The sequence below is a fragment of the Anoplolepis gracilipes genome, chromosome 2 (genome assembly GCF_047496725.1).
Source record: "Anoplolepis gracilipes chromosome 2, ASM4749672v1, whole genome shotgun sequence".
In the NCBI taxonomy this organism is placed as follows: domain Eukaryota; kingdom Metazoa; phylum Arthropoda; class Insecta; order Hymenoptera; family Formicidae; genus Anoplolepis; species Anoplolepis gracilipes.
Genome location: NC_132971.1, coordinates 20,086,639 through 20,112,321, shown reverse-complemented (window position 1 = coordinate 20,112,321; position 25,683 = coordinate 20,086,639). Strand labels below are relative to the sequence as shown.

The 25,683-nt window shown below is 32.7% G+C and overlaps 4 protein-coding genes across 10 annotated transcripts in view; 2 read left to right on the top strand and 2 right to left on the bottom strand.

Moving 5' to 3' along the window:
• Positions 1 to 977: 977 nt before the first annotated feature.
• Positions 978 to 12,683, bottom strand: Cnot4 (CCR4-NOT transcription complex subunit 4). Of its 6 annotated transcripts, none has more exons than XM_072910709.1 (15): positions 10,408 to 11,322; positions 9,797 to 10,089; positions 9,541 to 9,682; positions 9,294 to 9,413; positions 8,896 to 9,161; positions 8,657 to 8,766; positions 7,834 to 8,499; positions 5,970 to 6,158; positions 5,291 to 5,634; positions 4,861 to 5,151; positions 3,812 to 4,076; positions 3,461 to 3,523; positions 3,125 to 3,381; positions 2,858 to 3,005; positions 978 to 2,763 (listed from the first exon to the last, which is right to left on the bottom strand). In XM_072910709.1, the coding sequence occupies exons 2-15, from the start codon at positions 10,024 to 10,026 to the stop codon at positions 2,756 to 2,758; spliced, it is 3,099 nt and encodes a 1,032-aa protein (XP_072766810.1). In that variant the 5' UTR covers positions 10,027 to 10,089; positions 10,408 to 11,322; the 3' UTR covers positions 978 to 2,755. The 6 variants fall into 6 exon arrangements, with proteins under 6 accessions (XP_072766810.1, XP_072766806.1, XP_072766809.1 ...); XM_072910705.1 differs by lacking the exon at positions 978 to 2,763 and adding an exon at positions 12,542 to 12,683 and having other exon boundaries at positions 2,823 to 3,005; positions 10,408 to 10,493; XM_072910708.1 differs by lacking the exon at positions 978 to 2,763 and adding an exon at positions 12,347 to 12,365 and having other exon boundaries at positions 2,823 to 3,005; positions 10,408 to 10,493.
• An 845-nt stretch (positions 12,684 to 13,528) lies between these two features.
• Positions 13,529 to 14,986, bottom strand: LOC140676057 (uncharacterized). The gene is made up of 4 exons (XM_072910711.1): positions 14,545 to 14,986; positions 14,355 to 14,468; positions 14,116 to 14,272; positions 13,529 to 13,889 (listed from the first exon to the last, which is right to left on the bottom strand). The coding sequence occupies exons 1-4, from the start codon at positions 14,860 to 14,862 to the stop codon at positions 13,699 to 13,701; spliced, it is 780 nt and encodes a 259-aa protein (XP_072766812.1). The 5' UTR covers positions 14,863 to 14,986; the 3' UTR covers positions 13,529 to 13,698.
• Positions 14,987 to 15,192: 206 nt separating this feature from the next.
• On the top strand, positions 15,193 to 18,609 carry Orc2 (origin recognition complex subunit 2). Its single transcript, XM_072886749.1, has 9 exons — positions 15,193 to 15,413; positions 15,637 to 15,711; positions 15,837 to 16,058; positions 16,141 to 16,430; positions 17,184 to 17,398; positions 17,480 to 17,612; positions 17,692 to 17,929; positions 18,004 to 18,234; positions 18,314 to 18,609. The coding sequence occupies exons 1-9, from the start codon at positions 15,320 to 15,322 to the stop codon at positions 18,511 to 18,513; spliced, it is 1,698 nt and encodes a 565-aa protein (XP_072742850.1). The 5' UTR covers positions 15,193 to 15,319; the 3' UTR covers positions 18,514 to 18,609.
• A 371-nt stretch (positions 18,610 to 18,980) lies between these two features.
• Positions 18,981 to 25,683, top strand: part of Rdx (BTB/POZ and MATH domain-containing protein rdx) — an 82,548-nt gene continuing 75,845 nt past the window's right edge. Inside the window, exons 1-2 of one of the 2 annotated variants that reach the window (XM_072886757.1) lie at positions 18,981 to 19,839; positions 20,076 to 20,090. The gene's annotated coding sequence lies outside the window, so the exon portion shown is untranslated. Of the gene's footprint in view, positions 19,840 to 20,075; positions 20,132 to 25,683 lie in introns of both variants that reach the window. The other variant, XM_072886756.1, reaches the window with a different exon arrangement.

Sequence of the window (25,683 nt, the reverse complement as noted above, 5' to 3'; positions counted from 1 at the left end):
AATTCATTCGGCATTGTTCGGCACGTGGTTCGGCTTCGGCATCAGTGTATACAAGGTGTCGCAAATTAAATTAACTTTGATGACTCTTGAACACTCTATATATGATGCATGCATGATAAAGGAAAATACTATATTTAAAAAAAATATTAATTTTTATAAAAGATATAATTTTAAAAGTATCTAGTATATGTGTATATGTGTATATATGTATATATACAACAATAGAGCTTAAATATAAAACAATAAAGTTTTTAGTTTAAAACATAATTTTCTAAGACAGATTACATTTTAGCAGATTAATTTTCATGGCATATGGAAATTTCATATTTGCATATTTTTTTACTTCTATTTTTTTATTCTAAATAATGTTTTAATAATCATTTTTTGAGAACACAGAATATATATCGTTTTTCTATTTTAATCTGTTGCAAATAATATTTTGATAATGAAAAATCAGAAAGAGGAATTGCAATTGCAAAATATTATGATTATTTTTTAATCTCTTAATATATAAGAAATTAAGGAATCATAATATTTTGCAATTGCAATTCCTCTTTCTGATTTTTCATTATCGAAATATTATTTGCAACAGATTAAAATAGAAAAACGATATATATTGTTCTCAAAAAATAATTATGTATATTACAATTTAATTATACACAATTATAATAGTAGTTAAAAATCAGGACAAAAATCAACAAAATAGCTCTAATAAAAATAAATAAAACAATAAAGAGCTCGAAGAACAAACAATTTTCATTTTATTTTTAAATATTTACGCCTCGAGTTCATTTATTATTTTATTAACTTGAAATAATTACAATCAAGTGCTTATAATTAGTATATATCGTTATATAATTTATATACAAAGAGAAAAAATTACTGAAATTAATAAAATTTAATCCTACTAATTAGTAGATTGAAAAAAAAATTGGAAAGGAATGCATAAGAAAAGGCGGAAAGAGAACTCACAGGGATTTTTCATTGCGCATTATCGTATATTTCTCGATTACCTTATACTGAATTAAATTTTATAATTATAATTTTATTATCTCATTCTCTCGTTCTCTTGTATTATATGTGACGTTATTTCTTCGTTATTCGCCTTTGAAGCGGCAGATTTTACCTGCCAGGAATAACTCTCATTCAACGTATTAATTCGTGTCGTATGTACATCGTGGTACATCATTCAGACATATCTCGTATCGTTCATCGCACATCGAGTGTTAATATTCCGCTTGTTTCTTCTTTTCTACCTCGCTTTATACTCATAAATAAAATACATTGTTGCGTTGTTAATTTTTTTCGGACAGCCGTCTTTGTAGTTTCCTTTTCATTTACATCACATTGATAGTTTTATCGATACCGCAGAGATATTGCAATTGTTTTGTAGTTAGAACGGAATAATTTTTTCTTATATAATCTGTATGACTTCGTGTTCAATTGATTCAAAATTCACGATATACCTAAAAATATCTCATTAAAATAATTATGAAAATTAAGTTTTAGCAGCTCCTAAATTAACTTGTCTTCTTTTTTTTTTTTAAAAAAAAAGCTAGTCTATTTCTAAAAAAAAAGATCCAAATGTACGATGCACTCGTAAAGTTATATATGTGCAAAAATAATAAACTTCCACGCTTGTTTTTACTGTAACATAACATTTATCATTGTATTATGCCAATGTTAGGATTCTGGTTTCTTAAAACCATTGGACAAAGCATATATTAATCATATTTTAATATGGTAGAGTGAATAAATATTATAAAATAGCAAAAAATATGTAAAGATAACGCATAGTATCACTACAGCCGATTTTTTTCTATTTTAAGAACTTCCTTTTCCAAATCAGCCGTTTGACTTTCAATTACAATTCTTTCGTTGCGCTGCTATTTTAGTCTTCTTACATTTGCCACATGACCATATTAGAATGAAAAAATGAATAAGACAGAACATTTTCATTCTTCACGTATTTTATGAGAATAATGGAACACAGATTAAGGAATAATCTCAAAATAAAAGAAACACGCGCGTGCAACGTGTGTTTTCATGATCTTAAAATAGAAAAAACTCGATTGTATTATTAGCGATATAAAAATATAATTTTTTAAATGTAACAATAGAGCTTAAATATAAAACAATAAAGTTTTTAAAACATAATTTTCTAAGACATTTTCGATTAATTTTCATGATATATATCAAATTAAACAATGGAAATTTCATTATAATTACATATTTTTCTATTGTAAATGTTGTAGTAATCATTTTTTTGAGAACACAAGATATATCGTTTTTCTATTTTAAATCTGTTGCAAAGCAAATAATATCTCGAGAACGAAAAATCAGAAAAAGGAATTGTAGTTGCAGAACATTGTGATCATTCCTTAATCGTCATTCATTCATTTAATTTCTTAGAGCCTACATGAACTTTACTTATAATGATGAAGTCAGAGACTTCGAAATATGATAAATTTTGCTACAACTCAGATAATAGTGATAATATCGTGAAAGAAATGTATATTGACATATAATCTTTGCTTACATCGTGGGAGTACGCATTAACTCATTATTCTGATATTTTATTCGAGTAAATACTCGCACAAATAAATGGTTTAAAATAAAACGTTGAGATATAGAAGAGTGTTAGGAAAACGTACATTATCGACTGTCGGTTTTTTTTTCTTTCATTTGCTGGATTTGATCTTGCCACGTCCACGGAAACATTACGATCCCTCGACTCGTTCGCCTCACATAAGACTTATAGGTCTGCAATATAGACGCTCTGTATATCTCGCGATACGGCGCAATTATAAAGGAACTTTCTTTTAGTTTGCACGGAGCTTGATCGCGATCAACTTACTTTCGATTTCTGACCCTGCAGAGATGAGCTTAGTATGTGGTTGTGCGGCCGCGCTCGGCTGTGGATTGTTCAATTGTCCTGCAGTCGTAGGTGCAGCGAAGCCAGGAGGTGGTTGCATTGCCCAATGCTGAGCAGATGCGTTCTGTTCCTGTAAAATGCATTTTTTTAAATTTACAGCAATTATTAACGCACTGCCAATATTCGCAATTACGATAGATAATAAATTTGGACTGTTAAAAATACATTTAAACAAACAAAGTTCTGTACCTGTTGTGCATTATGAGCTACAGTATGAGAGGGATGAATGTGAGGAAACTGCCATGTGCTGGTAGTTTGGAATGGAAGAGGTCTAGACGAGGTAACTATAGCCGGATCGATCGAAGTCCAGTCTGCAATAGGTCCGAAATTGTTCCATCCCTTCTGGTGCAAAGCTTGATGGTGGAATTGCTGCTGTTGCTGCTGACTGTTAATTTCACACCAATCTTTCAGGGTATAAACCGCGTCACTTGTGCACTTGCCGATATCTATCATAAATCGATAGTATTAAGGAATATACGAAAAATATTCTCGAATACTTGAAAGAAAAAATAAAATAATTATTACTTTGTGTGTTGAGAAGGGGACTTCCATTAGGAAGATATGCACTCTGTTGCGGCGGTTGTGCACCTGCAAATAATACATAACATTGAACCTACCCAATAAATCACAAATAGCGACACTCTATCAATCTAGAGATCTCTGTCATCTACAGATATAATTGGCACTTTTCGTGACTCACTTTACCTAAATGTGAATTTGTATATAGATTTGCGCAAAATTATATTATGGAAATTCGCGGACAGCTCGACAACTTATCTTCGTCTACGATTACGATAGATTATCGTATACGTATGTAAACTTCACGCACTGTGCACTATGATTCCTGATGCCTGGAAAAATTGGAGAAACACTAACCAGAGAGGGCGCTATTCGTTGGTGCTGGACGTGGTATACCGAGACCAAATGAGTTCATGTGATTTGGCGTGGAACTAAGGAAACCCGGTGGCGGAAGGCGACTACGTTGTCCTAAACTGTTAGCTGTCACGGTGCCTTGTGCAGGACTTTGCGCGCCGCTTTGTAACAGATTTTGTGGAAGACGAGACAGAAGGGAATGAGATTGAAGCACCTGAAGATTTTGCAAGTGCTGAGCTTGTTGCTGCAAGTGTGCTATGTGCGCAACCTAAAAGAATATTTGTTTCCATAAATTTTACTTAATATTTGTATGCATATTATGCAAAATATTAAAAATTTACATTATTAGTACATATACATAGGACAAACGTGTCTAACACATTTGGCCAAATTTCACTACTATTTTATTAATAATACTCAGGGTTGGTAAGTTAAATTTTTTTTAAACTAAGTTAATAGCATATAAATTAAATAAGTTTAGGTTAAAAATTAATAAAACTAATAAGAACTAAGTTAAAAATTAAGATAAAAAATTAAATTATTAAAGTTAAAAGTTAATTATGTATATAAAATTCTCTATCTAACAGCGAATCAACATATTAAACGAATAAAATATTAGTTTTAACACACATTTTTTTATGCATTGCAATTAATCATTTTTACATGACTTTAATATTGATAAATTATTTTAACTAAGTATAAAAAAAGTTAATAATAAGTTAACGTTAATGCATTTAAAAATAACTAGTTTAAGTTACAAGTTAACACATTTAAAATTAAGTTAAAAGTTATTTATTTTTTAATTGTTTAACTTAACTTTTAATTTTTTAACTAGTTATTATCCCGATAATACGAGGTTTGTTTTTTATTCCTGCACTTCTGAACTAGTGCAGTAAGTTAGAACGAGAAAGAATATATTTGTCTTATTCTAACTTATTGCACTAGTTCAGAAGTACAGGAATAAAAAATAAACCTATTGTTAAAAAATGAAAAACCTATCCACATGTAATTTTCGAAACAAATAAGATAAATATGTTAAACAAGATATTTACTTGTGGAAAATGTTGCTGACCAAGACTCGCGAGAGTTTGTTGGTGCTGCACCCTAGTTTGCTCCTCTCGTTCTCTTTGTTGTTGCTGCTGTTGAAATATCCTCTGCTGTTGTATTTGCATTTCATTTTCCATAAGTTCAGCTAATGCCTTCTGTGTCTCGTGGAAAGGATCGAAACCTAAATCGTCGTCCGCTTTTACGTCTGACCCTGCATCGCGATGATTTCGAACTTCCTCCAATGTAGCATGGCCGTTTTGTTTTATATATTCACAATTTTCTTGATTCTGTTGCACCTTAGAAATTGTACATATAACATTAATAATCTGCTAAATAATATTTTCAAATATGATAAAAAAATCTTGCATACATAAAAGATATTTCGTGTTATTTTTAAGACATATAATTTGAGAATTTTATAATTATTTTACTCACCTGCATATTAAGCCTTTGTTGTAATGAATTTTGTTGAAAATCTGCCATAAACTTAGACGCGGGTGAATTTACAAGTAAGTTAGGCGTGAAGGTCTCAGATGATGATTCCGTGAGTGTAGTAGTGTACGGTGCATTTATGTAAACCTCTTCGTCAACAAAACCTTCGGAATTGAATGTTACGCTCGGCGATTCGGATGGGCTGGATTTTGATATAAGGTGATTCGTTCGAGTCGATTCGGCCTGAAAGCCGAAAGCTGCTTGCCAATCTTCGCTAGAATGAACTGTGGGTAAAGAGTCGGGTATCGAAGCAACTCCTGTACTCGTCCAATCCAGATTTGTGTTTGCTATACAACAAATAAAATTCATTCATAATTCTTCCACTAATTACAGAATTGTATAAATAAAATTTATTGATAATTCTTTTGCTAGTTACAATATTATATTATATCACTAATTAGTTGTTTGAATAGATTATATAATTATGGATATTAAATATATGTAGGATAATAATGATTAGATTTTATAACCCTTTACTTTAAGTTTTAATAATGTTTTCTTAAAAATAAAACATTGTCTCTTTCAAGATTTTTGTTTGTCTGAACATCAAAAAATAATAATTATAACTGTATCGAGTAACAAAGTACATTCTATATAATAGAACTTGTGTTAGTATACATACCTGCAATGGAATTGGGTGGCATTGAGGTGATAGTTGATATTTTCTGGAAGGTGTTTGAACTGAAGAAACTGTTATTGTCCGGCTGAAAGATTGACCGATGGTTGAGTTGCATTTGAGATCCATTGTGTAATCCTGGTGGCGGTGGTTGATTGGCACCTTGTGATGAATTTGTGCTAGCTGGAGACGAACCTACAGATGATGCGCAAAAATCTCTACACTACATGACGCGTAATCAAAATCATTTTTATACTCTTGTAATGCCAGAATAAACAGCTATTGAAATTATTTTTTTTAACAAAAGGTATACAACAAGTACATCAAACACACACACACACACACACACACACACACATACACACACACATATATATATATACACAGGGTATCCCATAAAGATTGCATCAACGTTCGTGAGCAGGTAAAGCGTATTAAACTGAACAGAAAAGCCTTTTACCATTTTGCGATTTTTGCAACAATTATTAAAATATTAATTAAAAATGCTCAACAAATGAGCGTGCGCTTTTCGCGGCTAGACAATGGGCCGTACGCTCTAGGTGTTCCAGCGGCGAAGTGTATGGTTGTTTTTCGTTGCCATGCAATTCGCGTGACACTCGCTCTCATTCGCCAATCTTTTTTAATTAATATTTCAATTTTGCGAAAATCGCAAAATGGTAAAGGACTTTTCTGTTCAGTTTAATATGCTCTACCTGCTTACGAACGTTGATTCAATCTTTACGGGACACCCTGTATATCAATAAATCATACACATTTCTTATAATAAAAATATTCATATAAAATCATAAGATGAAAACAATGTATCCAAATAATTTGAAAAAAACATATATCATTAAACAACTATACATTCACATACCAGCATTTATTTCTCATCAAAGCTTAAAAGGAATAAAATTAAATATACACACAAAAAACACAAAAAAAAAGGCTATCACTCTTTTTCAAGAATTCTCTTTATTTTGGCATATATCAATAACTGTTCAATATTATTCTCTACAGTATTCAAATATAATCATAAAACACTTTGGCATACTTTACATTATTTGAAATTGTTGGTCATTATTTGTTGCAGTCAATATGATATTTAACGTAAAAAATAAACAGACTTAATAACTCTACTAAGTTATAATCATTCATAACTTAATAGAGACATTATTATTAACATTGTATTATCAAGAGATGAATCACTGAATACATTAATATGTTATTAACACAAGTGCTTCTGCTCACCAATATAACTCTCCATTAATAGAAAAAGAGAATCAGAAATATATTATTTTACTATCAAAGAAAAATATAGAATTCTAATTCTTTTTTTCTAGTAAAGTAATATCACATAATAGATAGTTCTAAATACTATTATAAATAATAGATAATTGATTTTAATGAAAAATACAATACATACAATACTATATGTGTATATGCTTATATATATATATATATGTATATACACATATGCATATATATATATATATATATATATATATACACTTATTTTATATATATATATATATATATATATATATATGTATACTTTGTTAATATAATAAGCACTGTTAAAAATATAGTTATGTGTTCATCTGTCAACATAATATTGATCAAAAATAATTTTCTCATATTTTCTAATAAAATATTTCGTCATTAATCCAAAAATAATTACATATATATCGCCAAGTATATATAATATTCCTTGTAAGCACAAGTTATGCCAATGAAATTTGTTTCATACTTTTTTTTTCTTTTTTAGTTTAAAGGATTTTACAATTTATACAATAGCACTATGTATGTACCTCTATGTACATGGTATATACAAAATAAATCACTATACTCATCAACGTAAGAAACTCACCCAAAAGAACAGCACCACTATTTTCTTCACTCGATTCAGCCAAATGTTCGGCTTGATGATTTACATTCGAGTCTTCCGTGCTTGAGATTGTACTTGCTGGGGTGCTACCTTCGCGCTGATGATCTGTTTCACTATCCGAATGCCGTCGTTCCCCGTTTTGTAACGTACCGTTTACTTTAATCTCGTGAGATTGCGATTGAACTAATTTTGATGTTTTGCTAATTTGTTGTGACTGTGGCTGTTGTTGTTGTTGCTGCTGCTGTTCGATTTTGCACTTGCTACCTAATTTTTGTAATATTTCACTGTTTGTATCAGCGGAAAAGTTTCTAACATCCTTCTGTCCGGTAATTTGTGACTGTGAATTACTCTGTGTGTTGACTGAATTCGATTCGGAACGCGATGTCGTACGACTACCGTGTTTTTCCTTGTTTTGACTATTTTTATGTTTATTCCGAACTGCCTGTGCCTTACTCTCGCTGTTACTTTTACCCCGTCGTACACCAACGCCACTTTCACCCTTATTATTGTTATTCTGTTGATGTGTAGACACTCCGGAGGATATATGACTCTGTTGAACTACTGTTCCACTTCCACTTGTTACATTGTTATGTTGCGAAGTTGCTTGCACAGATGATGATACTTCTTTACAATTGGTTTGTTGTGTGCCTGAAAACAGAATATTAATATGTATAATATTTAATAAACCTTGTAAGATTCTTTCATGATTTAATTATATCTTTATCATTTATCTTTTTTTTTTCTTTTTGGTAATATTTATATTTCAAGAATTTGTTATTTTCATAAACTATTTAGAAAGACTCACTATTTGTCTGTCCCGGCTGCAACGAAGGCCACGCCTCTTTAGTTTGTGAATTTACAGTTCCGCTTTCCCTAACAATACTGCCTGTTACAGGTGGTGACGGTGTTGGTTTCCTGTATACACAAAGGTTATTGTAAATTTAAAAAAAATAAAGTTAGATTAATTTCTCAATGTATCAGATTCTCATATAAAATAGTTCCAAGAATCTATATCATTTTGTTATGCCAAAATAAACATTGTACCGTTGAACCGAAGATACATGTGCATGTAACGATTGCACAAGCTTGCGCTCATACTCTTGATGTTTTCCTTGATGCATCTCTTCCTTCGTAAATGATGCCTCCTGGTCCCCAAGATCGTGCAGGTACATGCATTCTGGCTTCGGACAGGCTTGGTTACGCATAAAATGCGAACAGTACTTTGTCGTTCCCAATGATGTTTTTATTGTCCGTCCATCCACAACAATGTTATTCACAGCCTCTATAGCACGTAGCGCATCCTCTTGACGCTAAATAAGGTGCAAAAATTATCATTATGTACATAATGTATAATTGTAAAATTATGTTACAAGTACATAAAAATATAGATAAAGTCGGAATTTAAATACTACTTAAAAAAAGAAAAAAATAAAATAACTCACTTGATAAGTAACATAAGCCGAAGCACTGGGGCCTTGAGACCCTGCATAGGAAGTACTCTGATTAATTACGACTTTGTGTATCTTCCCAAATTTTCCAAAATATTCGTGTTTCTTTAAAACCTAAAGTATACAAAATAGATCACTCTTTTTATTGATCTTTTATTTCTTTTTGAAAAACAATTTACAGAAGTTTGCAATGTATTATCAATATTAGTTTGCAAAGTTAACTTATCAAGAATATACTCACATCCGCATCTGCTAATCGCATTGGTAATCCTACTACAAAAACTAAATTTTTTTGTACTACTCTGACATTTGCTAGATGTTTCCGATTTTCTGTAACTTTCTGCTTCCGTTGTTGATCTTTTAATCTCTTTTCAGCTTTCAATCTAAAAAAAAAAAAACAAAACAAAAGAGATAATGTTAGAATAAAAGTATGCTTTTGAATTAAAAAAAAAATATATATTAATATTAATATAAATAATTAAATTATTTTTAAATACCTTGCTATTTCTTCTCTAGAAAGGGGTTTAAAATCAGCCGGATTTTCAGAATAGGCCTTCCGACACGCAGGACACAAACCGTTTTCGTCGGTACGAATTCTGTGCCAACAAAAACGGCATATTTGATACCCACAGGTGCAAGGGAAGAAATTTAAATCGTCCACCTCTAATGGTTCCATACATAGAGGGCATTCCACTGCATCCTCTCCACTTTGATTCAATACTGACATCTTTGTTGTTGATCTTGTAAATGTTACAAGACAAATCACGAATATTTAGCTAAGTGCCAAAATCTGTAAATAAAAGATGTTTTTTTTATTCCTGAATTGGCTGCACTTTTCGTTTCTCCTCTTCTTTTTCTTCAACTTTTAAAAATATATTCATCTCACTTTTAGCATAGTGTACACTAATGCAAAATGTTCAGGACTAAAAAAAACAAATCTAATAATCCTAAGATCACTAAAAGAGAGATATAAATAAATATATTTTAATTATGTTATACTCAATTTGAAAACTAGAATTTTTTTCGACATCTATCGATTACTATACAATTATATATTTATCCAATATTTTATATTGCAAATCTAGACGTTGTATAAATCTCTACTTACACGCAAAGTCGTTACTTCTTTTACTTGGTTTTAAATAATTGACAGTGCTTGCAACTTCCTTTTATACACTGGTACCTCTTTCCGATCTGAAACAGAGCGTTGCACCCGCAAGTTGTCAACTATCGAACTGTATTTAGGTCGCCGGTCATACATCGAGGAGATAATCGCGGTGGACGGCGTTTTTTTTTTTTTTTTTTTTTTTTTTTATCCGGTCGCAAAATATTCGGCGAGTGACGTTTCGATTCTTGCATGGCGACGAATCGCGCGACAACCTAAACATTCTACGCGAACTGTTGCTATCGGTCGTGGGGGGCGACGTAGCGTAAACGTGGACACGAGTACGGTACTTTTTCTCGCGACGCAAAAGACAGATAATCGAGCGGAGCGGAATAATTTGAAACTGCAACCCGAAGTCACCGTTTCGATCGTTTTCCGTCAATCGCACTTTTTGCGTTTAATTCGAAACAGGTACACGTTCGAGCGAGAGAAAGGAAGAGAGAAATAATATGTAAAAAAGCGCGCAATCGAAGCGACGACAGGTCAGAACCACGGGTTCCGTTTTGACAGGAGCTGTCAGATTGAAGAGAGAAAGAGAGAATGCGAGAAAAATAGAGAGAAGAGAAAGAAGGGGGGGAGGGGAGAGAGAGAGAGAGAGAAAGAGAGAGCGAGAGAAAAAGAGGGCGAACAGCGAGAGATGTAACGAACAAAGGAGACGTACCGGAATTCTCGCACAATTACACACAAGACGTGAATCTCGCGCGACGCCCTACGCACAACAACGATGATTCGTCCTCGCCCGAGACGAGACGAGACAACGAGAATTCGCTCTCCGTCCCGTACGTGACGTTGAGGTCGTCGACGACAATGGGGGAAAAAAAAAAAATTTCCGTGCACACACACACACACACACAGTTATTACAGGGAAAGGGTCACCGTCTCTCACTCACTCACTTACTCACTCACTCACTCACTCACTCACTCACTCACTCACTCACTCTTTCTTTCTTTTTCTCTCTCTCTCTCGCGCGTCTCCGTCTCCCTCTACTCCTTTTCTCTCTCCGTCTCGTACACGACAAAACGCGAACCGAGAGGGCGACGATCGGACGAAACAGCTGTTGGTGGCGTCCGCGAGAGGCCCAGCGAGAAACGTCAAACGGGTGCGAGTGAGACGGTTCACTGGCTACGCCATAACAGGGAGACCTACGCGAAAATCTGCCGCGGATGGTCAACGTGGTGGGGCATGACACGTAAATTCCGCCTCTCGGTGCCTTCTCGGCCGCGAGCGTATACGCGAGTACGAGTACGCAAGGACGACGGTCTCTCGCGACGCGAATCCCAAGAGGGGGAGGAAAGAGGGATGTGACGGGTGGGCGAGAGGGGAAGAGGGGAGGGAGGCGAGGTAGCGGGCGAGAGTAGAGAGCGAGAGCGGGTGGCCGAGAGAGGGATAGACAGAAGGAGGATGACAGGGAGGGATGGTGGTATAATGATAGGTGGTAGGGAGGCCGCGAACGGTGTCGACGCGACAAGAGCGACAGAGATGGATTGCTACCGTGTACATGCTACCGTCAATCGCACTTTCTCTCTCTAATTTACATTCGAGAAGGAGAGATTCTTCGCCTCAATCTTTGTTGTCTCGATTCGTCTCTCCCGCACGTATCTATCTCTGTGTCCCTCGCGACACTCACCGAGGGATGATCGTGCGAACCCGATATATACGCGACGACGCGACGCGGACGGGACGGGACCGATTCAGCTTTCCATTTATGTAAACGCAATAAGCACACTTTTAGCGCGATCGACACGAACGATACGGCGATGACGACGATAAGAACGACGGCTGTTAGCTGCTGCGAACGTCACTCGAGATTCTACGATCCATCCGCCAGAGGGGTTGTTTGAAGTAGATCGAAACTCGGGCACATTACCCCGCACGGTTAACCTTAATCCTTAATCGCGAGACAGCTTCCAAAACATTCGTCGTTCCCACAATATTTCCTCGAATCCCGCGAAAAAGTTCTCGTCGACCTCGGTACCTCTTTTTTTACCGAGCTCGCACGCGCATCACTTCCAGTGTCGAATATATACATATACATATATATATATTTATATATCCGCACGGTCTTTATTTACTTACTCGCCTCGCGACTTTTCCACTAACAATTCTCTCTCTTCACTGGGAAATTTTTCTATAGTATTCTACTGTTCCGGGATTTGTGTGGTGGGTGCGCGCTCGCGTTCGCGCACGAGCGGATGTATGCTTTATGCACTTCTATTCCATGGTATGTCACTAGGCATCGGAGGAATTGTCACTAAAATAAATCACCAAGATGAGATGCGATAGAGATAAAGGAGATAAAGAATAAATAATACGGTTGATATATTTAGCTGTTATTACATTTTATAATTAAAGACAAATATTTACAAATATTAGTTTATATAACAAATATATATGTATGTTATTTCTTACATTGTTTCCTATTATGTATATGCGAAGGATGATAGGGTCTTTGTTTACAGTTTGTATTTGCCTAATATCCGGTATTCGTAACGTGAAACGCGAGTAGTACGTGCGTTCGTAAATGTTCATAACCTTTTTCCATGATAAAAATATGTACAGATTCCGGACCTCTTATCCTACATTTTCGGTCCGGAATCTTCCCCTTAAACCTCTGATCCTACGACAAAAATTTGAGAGTGGAGGTATAATTCCCCTTTCGCGGTCTTAGCATGAGAGAATTTTTTGTCGTAGGATAAGGGATCCGACTGTATGTAGATTATAAGATATATGCTAAAAATTTATAGATCGATTTTATTCTTTTGAAATAACTGATAGTCCAAAAATTAATATTTTTATCAATTATAATGTAAAACAATTTGGAGAGCAAAGTATTTTGCATGTTTTAATTAAGATTTATCACATATATATGAATTAATAGTCGTCTATTTAAAAATTAATATAATAAAGTTTTTTAAAAAGATGCTTAGTGATACAATTTAAAAAAATTTTTTTAAATGAAACTTAATATTATCTTAAAATAGTATATATAAATACATGTGTCTGTATATAGATCTCTTATATATAGAATTTTTTATACATATATTTTATTCTTTAATGTATTAAATGTTTTTATTATACGATTTACGTTTGCAACTGTGTTCATATTAATATATATCTATACGAATATTTGTAACCCTTATAACAAAAAGATGAAAATATTTGTAGATTGTTGTTCATAACAATTCTTGTAATATAAGAAAAGTTTCATATTTTACGAGGTCTCTATTACGTTTCTAGTTTGTTTTAGATACATTATGTTTCCTTGATCTTCTCTTACGTTCACGAATAACGCCAAACAATGGATGTCTTGTTTTTAAATCATTAGGGAACTGTACACCAGGGTTCTCTATAGATACTGGCTTTACTTCTGGTGCTCCAGATAATTTCTTCCTTATAGATAATGAACCAGCTGGCTTGATATTTACTGTATAGGAAATATTAATAAAATTAATACATAGGATTTTTATTCCTACATTGGACTGAACTGGTTGCACTAGTTCAAAATTTATCCTTCTAATGAAAAGAAAGATAAATTGTGAACTAATGAAGCCAGTTCAATCCGAAGCAACAATAAAAAACACATAAATATACAAAGAAAAAACATACAATTTTTTCCTTTTTTTAATTTCCTATTGAATGAAATAAGTTACCAGTCTTATATATGTGCGAAGTCTTCTTGGTGTTGAAAACACATGTCACATTGTAGTTTGTATTTTGCGCAACTATACAATATCGTTCATCTTTAATTTTAAATTTTGATTTATCTTCTAAAGCTATCATTTGACCACAAAGCTCTTGCGGATCTATCTATGTAAAAACAAGATTATACTCTTGACATTTAAGCTTAATATTAAGAAAAATTGTATAATGTTTCATCACTACAACTTACTGATCTGGGAAGATCCATGATCCAAATGTCTTCACTGTCCGATATATCCTCTAGACTAAACGTGCATGATATATTTTCTTCTTCTAGTGTTTCTTTGTGAACTATTTCTTGCAGCTAAAAAATATTGAAGATATAATTTTTATATAATTATTCGTCAATTTTACCAGAATATAATTTATGATTAACTCACAGTACGTGGTCTTGATGGAACTGAAGCAGATGACAATAATCTCTGAGATACATTGTTTAAATCTTGAGTGTTATCGTTTACCTCAACTTCTGAATCTTTGTTCAATGATTTGTCAGATTTTTTCAAGATACTCTTACGTGATTTAACTTTGGTAGGACTATTGGTTGCACTTGGTGGTTGCGTTTTTGTATTAATTGTAATAGATTTACGTTTATGATTTTGAGACGGGGTATCTACAGCATCTTCCATTAACACCATAGACTTATTCAGTTGTGTATTTAATTTCGTTACCGAATCGTCATTAATAGAATCCGTCATGTTTGTGAAAAAGTATCTTAAATATATATATATGTGTAAATAAAAACATAAATATATATATATAATAAAATGTTCCTTCTAATCACGTGTATGGTTATGTATGGCGCGCAACAGCTGATAATTAAGGCTGTTTACATTTACGGAAGTGACGTGTGAAGTTACTTTGATTGGAGCGCCATCACACTTGTCATACAACGTATTGATTGGCTGCTATCGCAAGAAACTTTTGAAACTCTAGAAATTCCCTATTCGATAGCCAATCGGTGCATTCGACAATGTTTTTGTCGTATAAATGTAATATTAACCCAGAAAACTCATAAATGGCGCCAAATAACAGAATTGTAATGTACGAGAGCAATGGAGGAACTCTTTTTTTGTATTGTATATTTGATTCTCTAATAAACATAACGTAAAGAATTTCAATTGTATCCATCAAAGTTCAGTACACGTGTCAAATATGACGTCTCCTAGAAATCTGAGAAGATCTACGCGAATAAAAGCTATCGTGAAATACACGGAGGATAGCTTCGAGGAAAAATGCGAGAACTCTCGTAAGATTATATTAAAATATAATTTATTTCTTGTAATATCTTTATAGTGTTATACAATTCGATATAGACATATTCTATAATCTGTTTAATATTTTTTGATAGATATTTATATACTTTTTTTTTTTTTTTTTTTATAATGACGTATATAAATATATAATTTTATTATGTCATATATAAACATGATACATGTCATAGCCAATATAGTGTTCATATTTTCTTATAGCACCGATTGATACATTGAAAACTGAAGTAGAAAAGCAGCTTGAAGATATCAAAGAAGATGTACAAAAGCCACTTGGTAATTGATAAAGATTTCTATAAATTTTTGTGATATTTTATATCATTATTTATTTATCTATAATATTTATTTTTATTATTAATATTATAACGTTTAATATATTTCTTTCATTTTCTCTCACTTAGAACTGTTTTCTGAAAAGGATATAAGTGGACGAAAATTATATACATTTCAAACACCGACTAAAAGGAATAGCATGATGCTTAAAGCCAGTCAGTGCCGTACACCTGAGACTCCAAAAAGTTTTAAAACACTTCCAACTTTAAGAATTGTTCTTGATAGGATTGTTACAACAAGTCCACGAACTAGAAATTCGGAATCTGACTCTGAGAATATTAAGATAAAAAGTATAACATTTTTTAAACAGATTCTAATATAAATTATTAAAAAAAAATGTACTATCTTTTAATATTTTTTTCTTGTATTTAGAAATCTCTCGAAAACGATGTTTGCCTAGTGTAAATTCAAGTGGTGATGAAAGTATATCAGAGGATAGTGAATATAAACCTACAGATTCAGAAATTAGTTCCGAATCCGATGGGATATCAGGTGAAAGCAAAGATAGTGAAAATTCTGATGAAAGTGAGGAAGAAAACAATAAAACTAGAGCTAGAAATAGAGGCAAAAGTAGACTACAAAAATCTTTACCAAAATGTGAAGTACAAAATACACCTAGAAGGACAAGAAGGGAACGTAAATCTATTGCCTACAAGGATTATGTAAGTCAAATTTAATTAAACTCTCTTTCCATATATATATATATATATATATATATATATATAGTGTATATATATATATATATATATATATATAGTGTATATCTATGTATAAATAGTACTCATCAATAAAAACAAAACCTATGGTAAATCAATGTAATAAAAAAAAATGTGTTTCTAAAAATTAATTGTTTCCGATTGTAAAATAAAAAAATATTTTCTTTTATCATAAGAGTTTGATATGAATAAATTTAAATCTATATCTTGGTATGTCTCATCATTGAAGTTTATCAAAAAGAAGTCAACAAAACATATAATTCCATAAAGCAATTGTTTTTACAAGTCATTCCTTTGCAATGTTTCTTCTGTTAGCAATTAGTTTAAATAATTAATATAAATATGTATTTTTGTATACAAATAAGAAACTGTTGCATATTATTTTCAAAATTGTTTATCAATACAGAAATGACTTTTACTTTATACATTTGCTATGATCCAAATATAAATAAAAGCATTTTTATTTTACAATTTGAAAACAATTAATTTTTGAACACATATTTACTAAAACTTAGCAAATTTAATGAGTATTGTACATGTATGCAAAATTTGTATGAGTGTTATGTGTATCTATATAGCATGTTATATGTAAAATAACATTTTTTACATTCTATATATACATGTATTATTAATATATTTATAATAATTATAATAATTATATATTTGTTAGTATAATTATATATATTTTTACTTTTAAAGCATATAAAGACTGACGAATATTTTGAATCTCAATCGGAAAAAACAATTACATCTGATCATACATTAGGCAGACTTCGAAATGCTCGCCTTACTGAAGAAACATTGGATGAATTATTAAAAAACCAAAGACATATTTCTACATTACACAAGAAACGTATTTGTTCATTAACAGAAAATTATAAATCCTTTTTTTCTATGTGGCAATTTATAATGGAGTAAATATTAAACAGTGGTATAGTTTTTAAATATATTATAGTTTTTTAAATATAAAATTTAAAACTTATATTAAATTGTAGAGAAGGTTACAGTCTGTTAATCCATGGCTTAGGATCAAAAAGAAGTTTAATTAATGATTTTCACAATGAGATCATATCTGATCATCCAACGTTGGTTATTAATGGATTTTTTCCCAGTTTATCAATAAAAGATGTAAGTTAAATGTACTTAAATTATATATTATTGCAGTATTAATTAAAAAAATATCTTAAAATTGTAAATTTTATTTCAGATATTAGATAACATAATGGATTTATTGGATTTAGAGTGTCCAACAAATCATAATGATTGTCTGGAACTTATCGAAAAGATGTTGAGAAATAATTCAGATGATCGGCTGTATTTAATAATTCATAACATAGATGGTATAATGTTACGTTCAAGTAAAGCTCAAAACGTTCTTGCTGGTCTAGCAGCCATTCCTAATATTAGAATCATAGCATCTGTCGATCATGTCAATGCACCGCTACGTAAGTTACATTCATTTTTATACTAAATTCAAATTGATTTACCCCTAATTTATATCACAAATTTATTATTTCAGTTTGGGATCATATTAAACGAGCCAAGTTTAATTTCTATTGGTGGGATGCAACAACGTTTTTGCCATATCAAGCTGAAACTGCATACGAAAGCTCCTTATTGGTTCAACAAAGTGGTGGACTTGCTTTATCTTCTCTTCAAAATGTTTTCCTTTCCCTCACCTCGAACGCTCGAGCAATTTATTTAATTCTTGTCAAATATCAATTGAACAATAGCAGCAGTAACTTTACAGGTACTCATCAATCACATATATTTTATAATATAATAATAAATAAAATTCCGACAAATACCTAATAATATATACTACTTAGGAATGCCCTTCAAGGATTTATATCGAGCAGCGCGCGAACAGTTTCTGGTCAGTTCCGATTTAGCATTGAGAGCACAACTAACTGAGTTTGTAGATCACAAATTAGTACGAACTAAACGTACATATGATGGTGCTGAACATCTAACTATACCACTAGATAAGAGCCTCCTTAAACAATTCATGGAGCAACATGGATCGTAACTTATTTGATGAATTTCTACAGGCTTTTGATCAGGAAATATATTTTTCTATGTGATTGTTTTGTGAACTGATTAAAAAAAAAAAAGAGTTTAACGATTATTTATCAAATTATTAATTTATTACTCATTTTAGTTTCATTAGCAATATACTTATCATAGATAATTTTTTTTCTTATTTGGCATGTTCTCATCTTATATTACGAACATGTCACAGATAAAAATATTCCGCGATTATAATATTACAATCGTGTTAGTATTAGTCACACTATATTATTAGATTTATTCTCTTTTTCGCTTGTATTTTTGATATCCATTTTTTTCTGTTTGCTCCTTTTTGAATATTTAATTATATGCTCATTTTATTTTAAGTGTAGAAAGACTGCACTTATTAGTGCAGTCGAAAAGAATGACGTATTTAGAACGCGGCGCTCGTCGTGGAGCATCGTGAAGTTAACGAAGTCAAACGAACGCGCCAATCGTACCCTTACCGCGACCCTAAGATCCTTTATTTTTACGTAAAAAGACCCCGATAAAAAGGTGTGCATACACGAAAGACATGGTCAAATGGACGCGCACAGTGATCAGTGAAACGCCGCTTCTATACGTCACCTTCAAAATGACAGATTTATCTAGAAGTGTCAAAATGAAACTGAAAGCGAGTGACAGTGTGTTAGGTTAGGTTGAGTTATCTGTCGAGCGATATGAAACAACGCGAGGCTATTCAATCAGCTCACATCGATTGCGACTTCGATAATCGCAATCGGTTCGAAAATCACGATCGGCGCCAATGGTCGGTTCGTTGTCGTCGTGCGATTCAATTTTGTTCGTTCTTTTCTCGGGGATGAAGGGAGAAATTTTTTGGCCCGTCCGTGTCAATGCGCACGCGGCTGTTGTGTCGTAAAATTCACACGTGATATTCGCATTCGGCAAGATTTATTTCGGTATAGATGCCTACGCGGCTGTTACGCTGGCTGGGCCACGTCAATTGACAACGTTGTAAATAACACGCGGCGTCCCTCGTCTGACCGTTCTGACCTTACACTGATAAGTCGCACGTGCGCGAACGCGCGCGCGCAACCTTGACTTTCGGATTGAGTTGTCATGCAGAAAGAGTGAGAGAAACGCCACGCCGAGCCAGTCGCGGTGAAGTAGCGGCGTGTACGTTTTTCCCGTGAAAATCTCTGATGGCACTTGCAAAATATCCGCTAAGCGCTCGACGTTCTGCCTAAGAACATTTCTGGTAAACATCTCGTCTCGTCCCGCTGTTGAATCATCACTCTATTGGCATCCTGTCATGCGGAATCTTTGGAGTTTATGAACAGAAAAGGTAAGGATTTTACTTGTTTCGTTGCTACGAAAATCTTGTGAAATAAATAAATTGAACTATTAATTGATTTAATAAAAAAAGTATTGTAAAATTATCAGCGGAGATCAGTGGTTATATGTTGGTCTTTCTCTGTCATTTTTCTGTATCCATATTGAATTCAAATATAAATTTTGATTTTAAAAATATATGTACACAGTTATAATTAAATAATATAAATAGAAATATTTGTTTTACAGCACGTGATTAAGGAGGTACAGCTGCATTAACTTTTTCATCATCTCTATATGTGCAAGTGAGTTATTTAAATTATGCTATCTTTATCCTTTGAAAGAAAGAGGGAGAGAGAGAGAGAGAGAGAGAGAGAGAGAGAGAGAGAGAAGAAACAAACATAAATAAACATAAATCATTATGGAACATAAATTATTTAAGTGAAGAAATTAATAAATTATTTAATTGCTATTAATGTAGAGCAGCATAACTCTAAATGCTATTTGTTGTTTACATTGTCAAATCAAATTTTTCTCTCTTAGTGTGAGTAAATTTTTCTATATTATTTTATTTTTTATTTGTGCATATTTGCTTCAGATTTTATTTTAGGTTATAGTTAATGATATTTATTATTGTTACATTCTGTGTATCTGAAAAAAACACTGTGCCCAGCTGTGTGTAATTAATAGCAGGCAGTATATTTTTGACTAACCTTTTCAAGAGTGCAATTTTTTCAATTACTTTATTGTTTATTTAATGATTTTTATTGTCTAAGATAAAGCAAGGAGGTTTTAAAATTATTTTATATACTTTTTATTGACATTTTGTGTATGAAATAATATTTATTATGGAAATTTTATATTGCAAAAAGAACACGAAATAGTATTATATTATAGACGTGTTCTACTCAAACATATTGCAAAATTTATTTGTTTGACAATAATATATTATAATTGTTTTTTATTATATATTATAACTGTTATCATTACTATTATTACTCTAAAAATGTGTTTGTGATAGAAAAAGAATATCTGTGTTTTTATATGAAAAAAATTAGTAAAATGATTTTTTTTCTAAAATTAAGAATAAATTTTTTTTTTAGAGCAATTTTCTATTTTATAAAACGAGTGTTATTATATTTCATAACATTAATCTCGTATCTTATCTACTCTGCAAATTTACACATTGCTGGGAAATTAATCTCTGGCGCGTGCCAATAGATGGCAGAACTTCGAATATTTTAACACGTTTATTCTAACACACAATGTCCACATTATAATTGCAAAGTGAATAACAAGAATAGAATGATATCTGCTAAATATTGTCAACAGCAAAGGTTTCTTAACAAAATATTGTGACTTTTACATTTTTATTTTATTTATTATTATGTAAGTATTTATTACATTTTTCGCTTTGACTTTTTGCTTATAATGCTTTTTTTTATTTTTTTATTTGATATACTCATAAATATTGAAAAAAAACAATTTTTCATGAAATAACATATTTCAATGTTGAATAATGACACTTCTAATGTAAATACTCGTAGAAAAGGAGAATAGCTAGTTTTCACTTTGCACATTATTCTCATGATAATAGCACGAGACAGCGATTTCGTTGATTTTTAACCAGACGTCGAATTATATCCTGTTGTCGTCGAGTGAAAGTTGTCAAATTGTCCTGAATGTGTCTGGCATACAAATCGCGGCGTGGGTGATGTTAAATTTATGACCGTTCAGATCATGCGAGATTTCTCTCAAGTTTTATTAAAATTTCTCTATAACGCGGAAGTGATTTTCGCGTATTCGTCTTTCAATAGATTCAAGTCTAGGTGGATGTTGAAAAAAAAAAAAACATTCTGAATCATTTATTTAGAATCTTTTCTTTTTTCAAATATCGTAAGAAGACGTTTCTTAAGATTTGGTAGATTATAAAACAATTATAAAATGTACAATGATTAAAAATATTCAGTAGGCAAAAATTAAAAAGTTTCTCGATACGATATTTATAGGCATTTATAGAGAAATTTATATATAAATAAATTATTATATACATTTGTTACATTTATTATGATTTTTAAAGAACAATACTCAAAGACTTTTTCCAAGACCGATGAGCTATTTAGCTCGTATCGTTAATAATAATTTCGGATTTACGAAAGTCTGAATATACCGTTTACTTTCATGTATCGATCGCGTATCTTTCTCCATCTAACTCCGTTAACGTCGCGCAACTGTTTCACCGATTTCACTTTTGCCAAGACAAACTAATTTCTCCGAGTTACGATTCTCCCCGAGAAAACTATCGCTCGATACCTTTCTTCAAGGAGATTTGATGCACGAACGAGCGAGGGAGAGATTTGCTTTCGCCTCGGAACGACTCGAATTCGACGGCGACGGACGTCGCTCGTTCGCGTCTGGTTATGAAACGTCCTGTACGAGACGATACTTTCACTATCGCGGCCAAGTTTCATAATTATTATTATCGAGGCCATACGTAGGTCGAAGAGGAGACTGTCGGGACACGGAGAAAAGGGTTTGGCTCATCTTTTACCACACACCCATCTGTCATTTCACACACAATGTCGCTTAATTAACAATGAATTCTAATCTTATTATATTCAAGATGTCTCAATCGCACTAAGCAAATACATTCTCCGTTAAATTTCGGATTAACTGTTAATGAAAATTAATGAAAATTTAATGCGAGATCTAATTACGAAATTTGTCAAATTTATTTTCGAGAGATAATTCTAGCGTAATAGATTTCAAGGTTCAAAAGCTAAACGATGAAAAATGTTCTCGCAGTTAATTTCAAATAAATGTCACTTTTAATAGAAATTTTATTAATCGCCAAGATAATTAATATCGGCTATATTTTACAAATTTTGACACATACAGTGGCGTTCGGTCATATTTAATCGATTGACTTCGAATTCGTTAAAGTATTCATCATTTGAAAAAAATGGGGTTAGTGACGAGATACCCTGTATACACACGCACACGTACGCATGTATGGAACTTTTGTCCTAGCTACTTTGTGGCTTTGTTACGTGTCGCGTTGCGTGACCGAGAAATCATTTTTCCAGCATGATTGCCGCGTCGATCACCGGTTAGCAATTCCCTCGTCAAGGCTCATCGTCATTTCTCTCTCTCTCTCTCTCTCTCTCTCTCTCTCTCTCTTTTTCTCCCTGTTTCTCTCTCTTCAGTCGCTACACACGGTGCACGTGCGAAGTAACGTTCGTGTAACTAGTTTTGCTTGTATCTAATATCCGCCGTGTGGCGTCATTGGTGGCTCTATTAACGAGCGAGGAGCTAGGTCGACGCCGACATCGTCGTCGTGTTCGCGCTTTATCCGGATCTCTCTGTCTCTCTCCCTCGCATAAGGCTCTCAAATAATTTTAGCTCCAACTCGACTTCTCACGGTAAAACATTGTAAATATTCTAACCGATCGTTGTAGGAAGATCTAGATATTAAATAGACCAAAATAAATAAAAGTCAATAAATAAAAGATATATAAAATATATAATAAGGATCGATAATTAAACGACTGGAGAACTCGACTTGTTTTTGATTTAGAGATACTTAAAGAATAGATAACTGAAAAGAGACAGCTATACATATACGCATGTACGTATATATTAGTACCTATTATTATGTAACATCTAACAACGAGATAAAATGAAAGATCCGTAAAAGTAAGCAAGACTCGGATTTTACTTGTAGCCTTAAATCATCTGTTAAATAAAAATAACAGTAAATGAGATTTGATTATAAAAAATAAACTCATTTTAAATTATCTACAATTTGTGACATATAACATTCAAAATAAAATTCACTTTTAATTTTATCTATCATGTGATACACAAAACACCTTTAAAGAATCACCGAGTGTGCGCATATTTTAAAATATGCGATACATCATATAATCATTAATAGATCTCTATCTTGAATTATGTCATAAATTATCGTTTATACATAGCTCGCTTTAGAAGAATAAATTGTCAGTTGATTATATTTCAGATTATTCCTTTGGCAATCTATTAGATAGGAAGAATTGCGATCAGTGTTTGACCATCAATAACGGTGTGTACATGATTTTAACAATCACGGCTCAGGCATCAACGATGGTAACATCCGAGGCGCGCACGATAACGATTCGATTTCGCGTGTAATAGGACAAATATCGGCGCTCGATTAATCAGTGACGAATGAAACGAGCTCTCTCTCTCTCTCTCTCTCTCGTCCGAGGGGGATGGGGGTGGCGGTCGAGGGGAGTAGTAATCGTCCCAGACGAAGGAAGGAGCCTGTCCGAGGTCGAGTCGAGGTTACTGTACGTGCACGAGCATTGCGCAAGAGCATTCACCCCGCTCAATACTCAGCGACGGCACACAGAGATACAGGAACTCTGAAAATGTACGGGGTACACGCGAGAGAGAAAGGGAGAGAGAGAGAGAGAGAGAGAGAGAAAGAGAGAGGGAGGAAGAGGGAGAACGGAGCAGGAAGAGGGAACCGGTTCTAGCGAACCACCCCGAAATGGGTTACTCCGCGTTTGTGTGCATGTTTGATTATGTGTGTATGTGTGTGTGTGTATATCTACTTTATATACGCGACCAACCCCGCCTTTGACAGCGCACCAACAAACCGCTCGTATTTCCTATTCCGCGCGCGACGTATGATGCGCGCCGGGTATACCGGGTGTTGTGCCCGTTTAGAGAATTTACAACAATCTTATCACTTGGAGAATTAATCGGAGAAATTTAGAAACATTTTTTTCTTAGTAAAACTTATTGATTAATAATAACGTTTAATTTATAAATAGCCGATTTATATGAATTTACTTGTGACTAAATGTCCAGAAACTTAAAATTCGACAGTGCGAATAAAAAAAAAAAAAAAAGACGAGTCTCTGCAATTTCGAGTAAACTTTATTTTGAAACTTTATTTTAAAATAGTGATATAATCTTTATTTAAAAATTGGAGAATAGAAGTTTCAGTCTTATCAAAGAGAAAATCTAGCTTGGAGAAAGTACGAGTTTCCCTAGAGAAAAGCTATATCCTTTGTGAAAACAACACACTGTATATTCGAAATCCGTGCAGCTTTATTCGTGGAAAATTCGCACAGAAATTCCGAAGGGCGGGCCTTTTACAGTACGCAAATGTTCACAGACATAATTTTTATCACGACACATGTGCGTACAAGTACCTTGATTTAATCATAAGGTTCTAAAAGTAAAGTAATCCGCTTTTTTTCGTTATGAAGATTTTAAGTATTATTTATTTCGATGACATTTACGAAGACATATCAAAGCAAGGTTAATCCGTTTGGAAAACCTTGACATATATATTTGTCAGTTGGAAGTTTATTAATTTCAGTTTTGATAATATATGTACATAGTTAAAATATAATAATTTTAGGCGAGAGAATTTTTGTCATATTTTTTATTGTTATAAAAAGTAAATTTATTTAGTAATATAGTCGTTTTATATTTAGAGTAATAACAAATAATAATAATTATTAATTGATCACACAGTTACGAGATCCAATGAAAGCGTATAATTACTTATGCTGAAATAATTCGGAGATTATTAATTCCCAAAGTTATGTACTTAACAACGTCGAACGATGTCACATTAATTAATTAACTCGTCATATAAAAGCCGTGTTTTATATCGCTACGTAATGTTATCGGACGTAATGTTTTGACACAAGACTAAATTTCACCGGGCATTATTTTTTTTTCGTATAATTTAACGGGTTTGATTCCCCAATGATAGTTTCGACATAATAGCAGGGCTGATGTCCTTGGTTTGTCGTCATTTGTTACCTTCGTCGTCCTGCCTGTCAGTTTCTCGTGC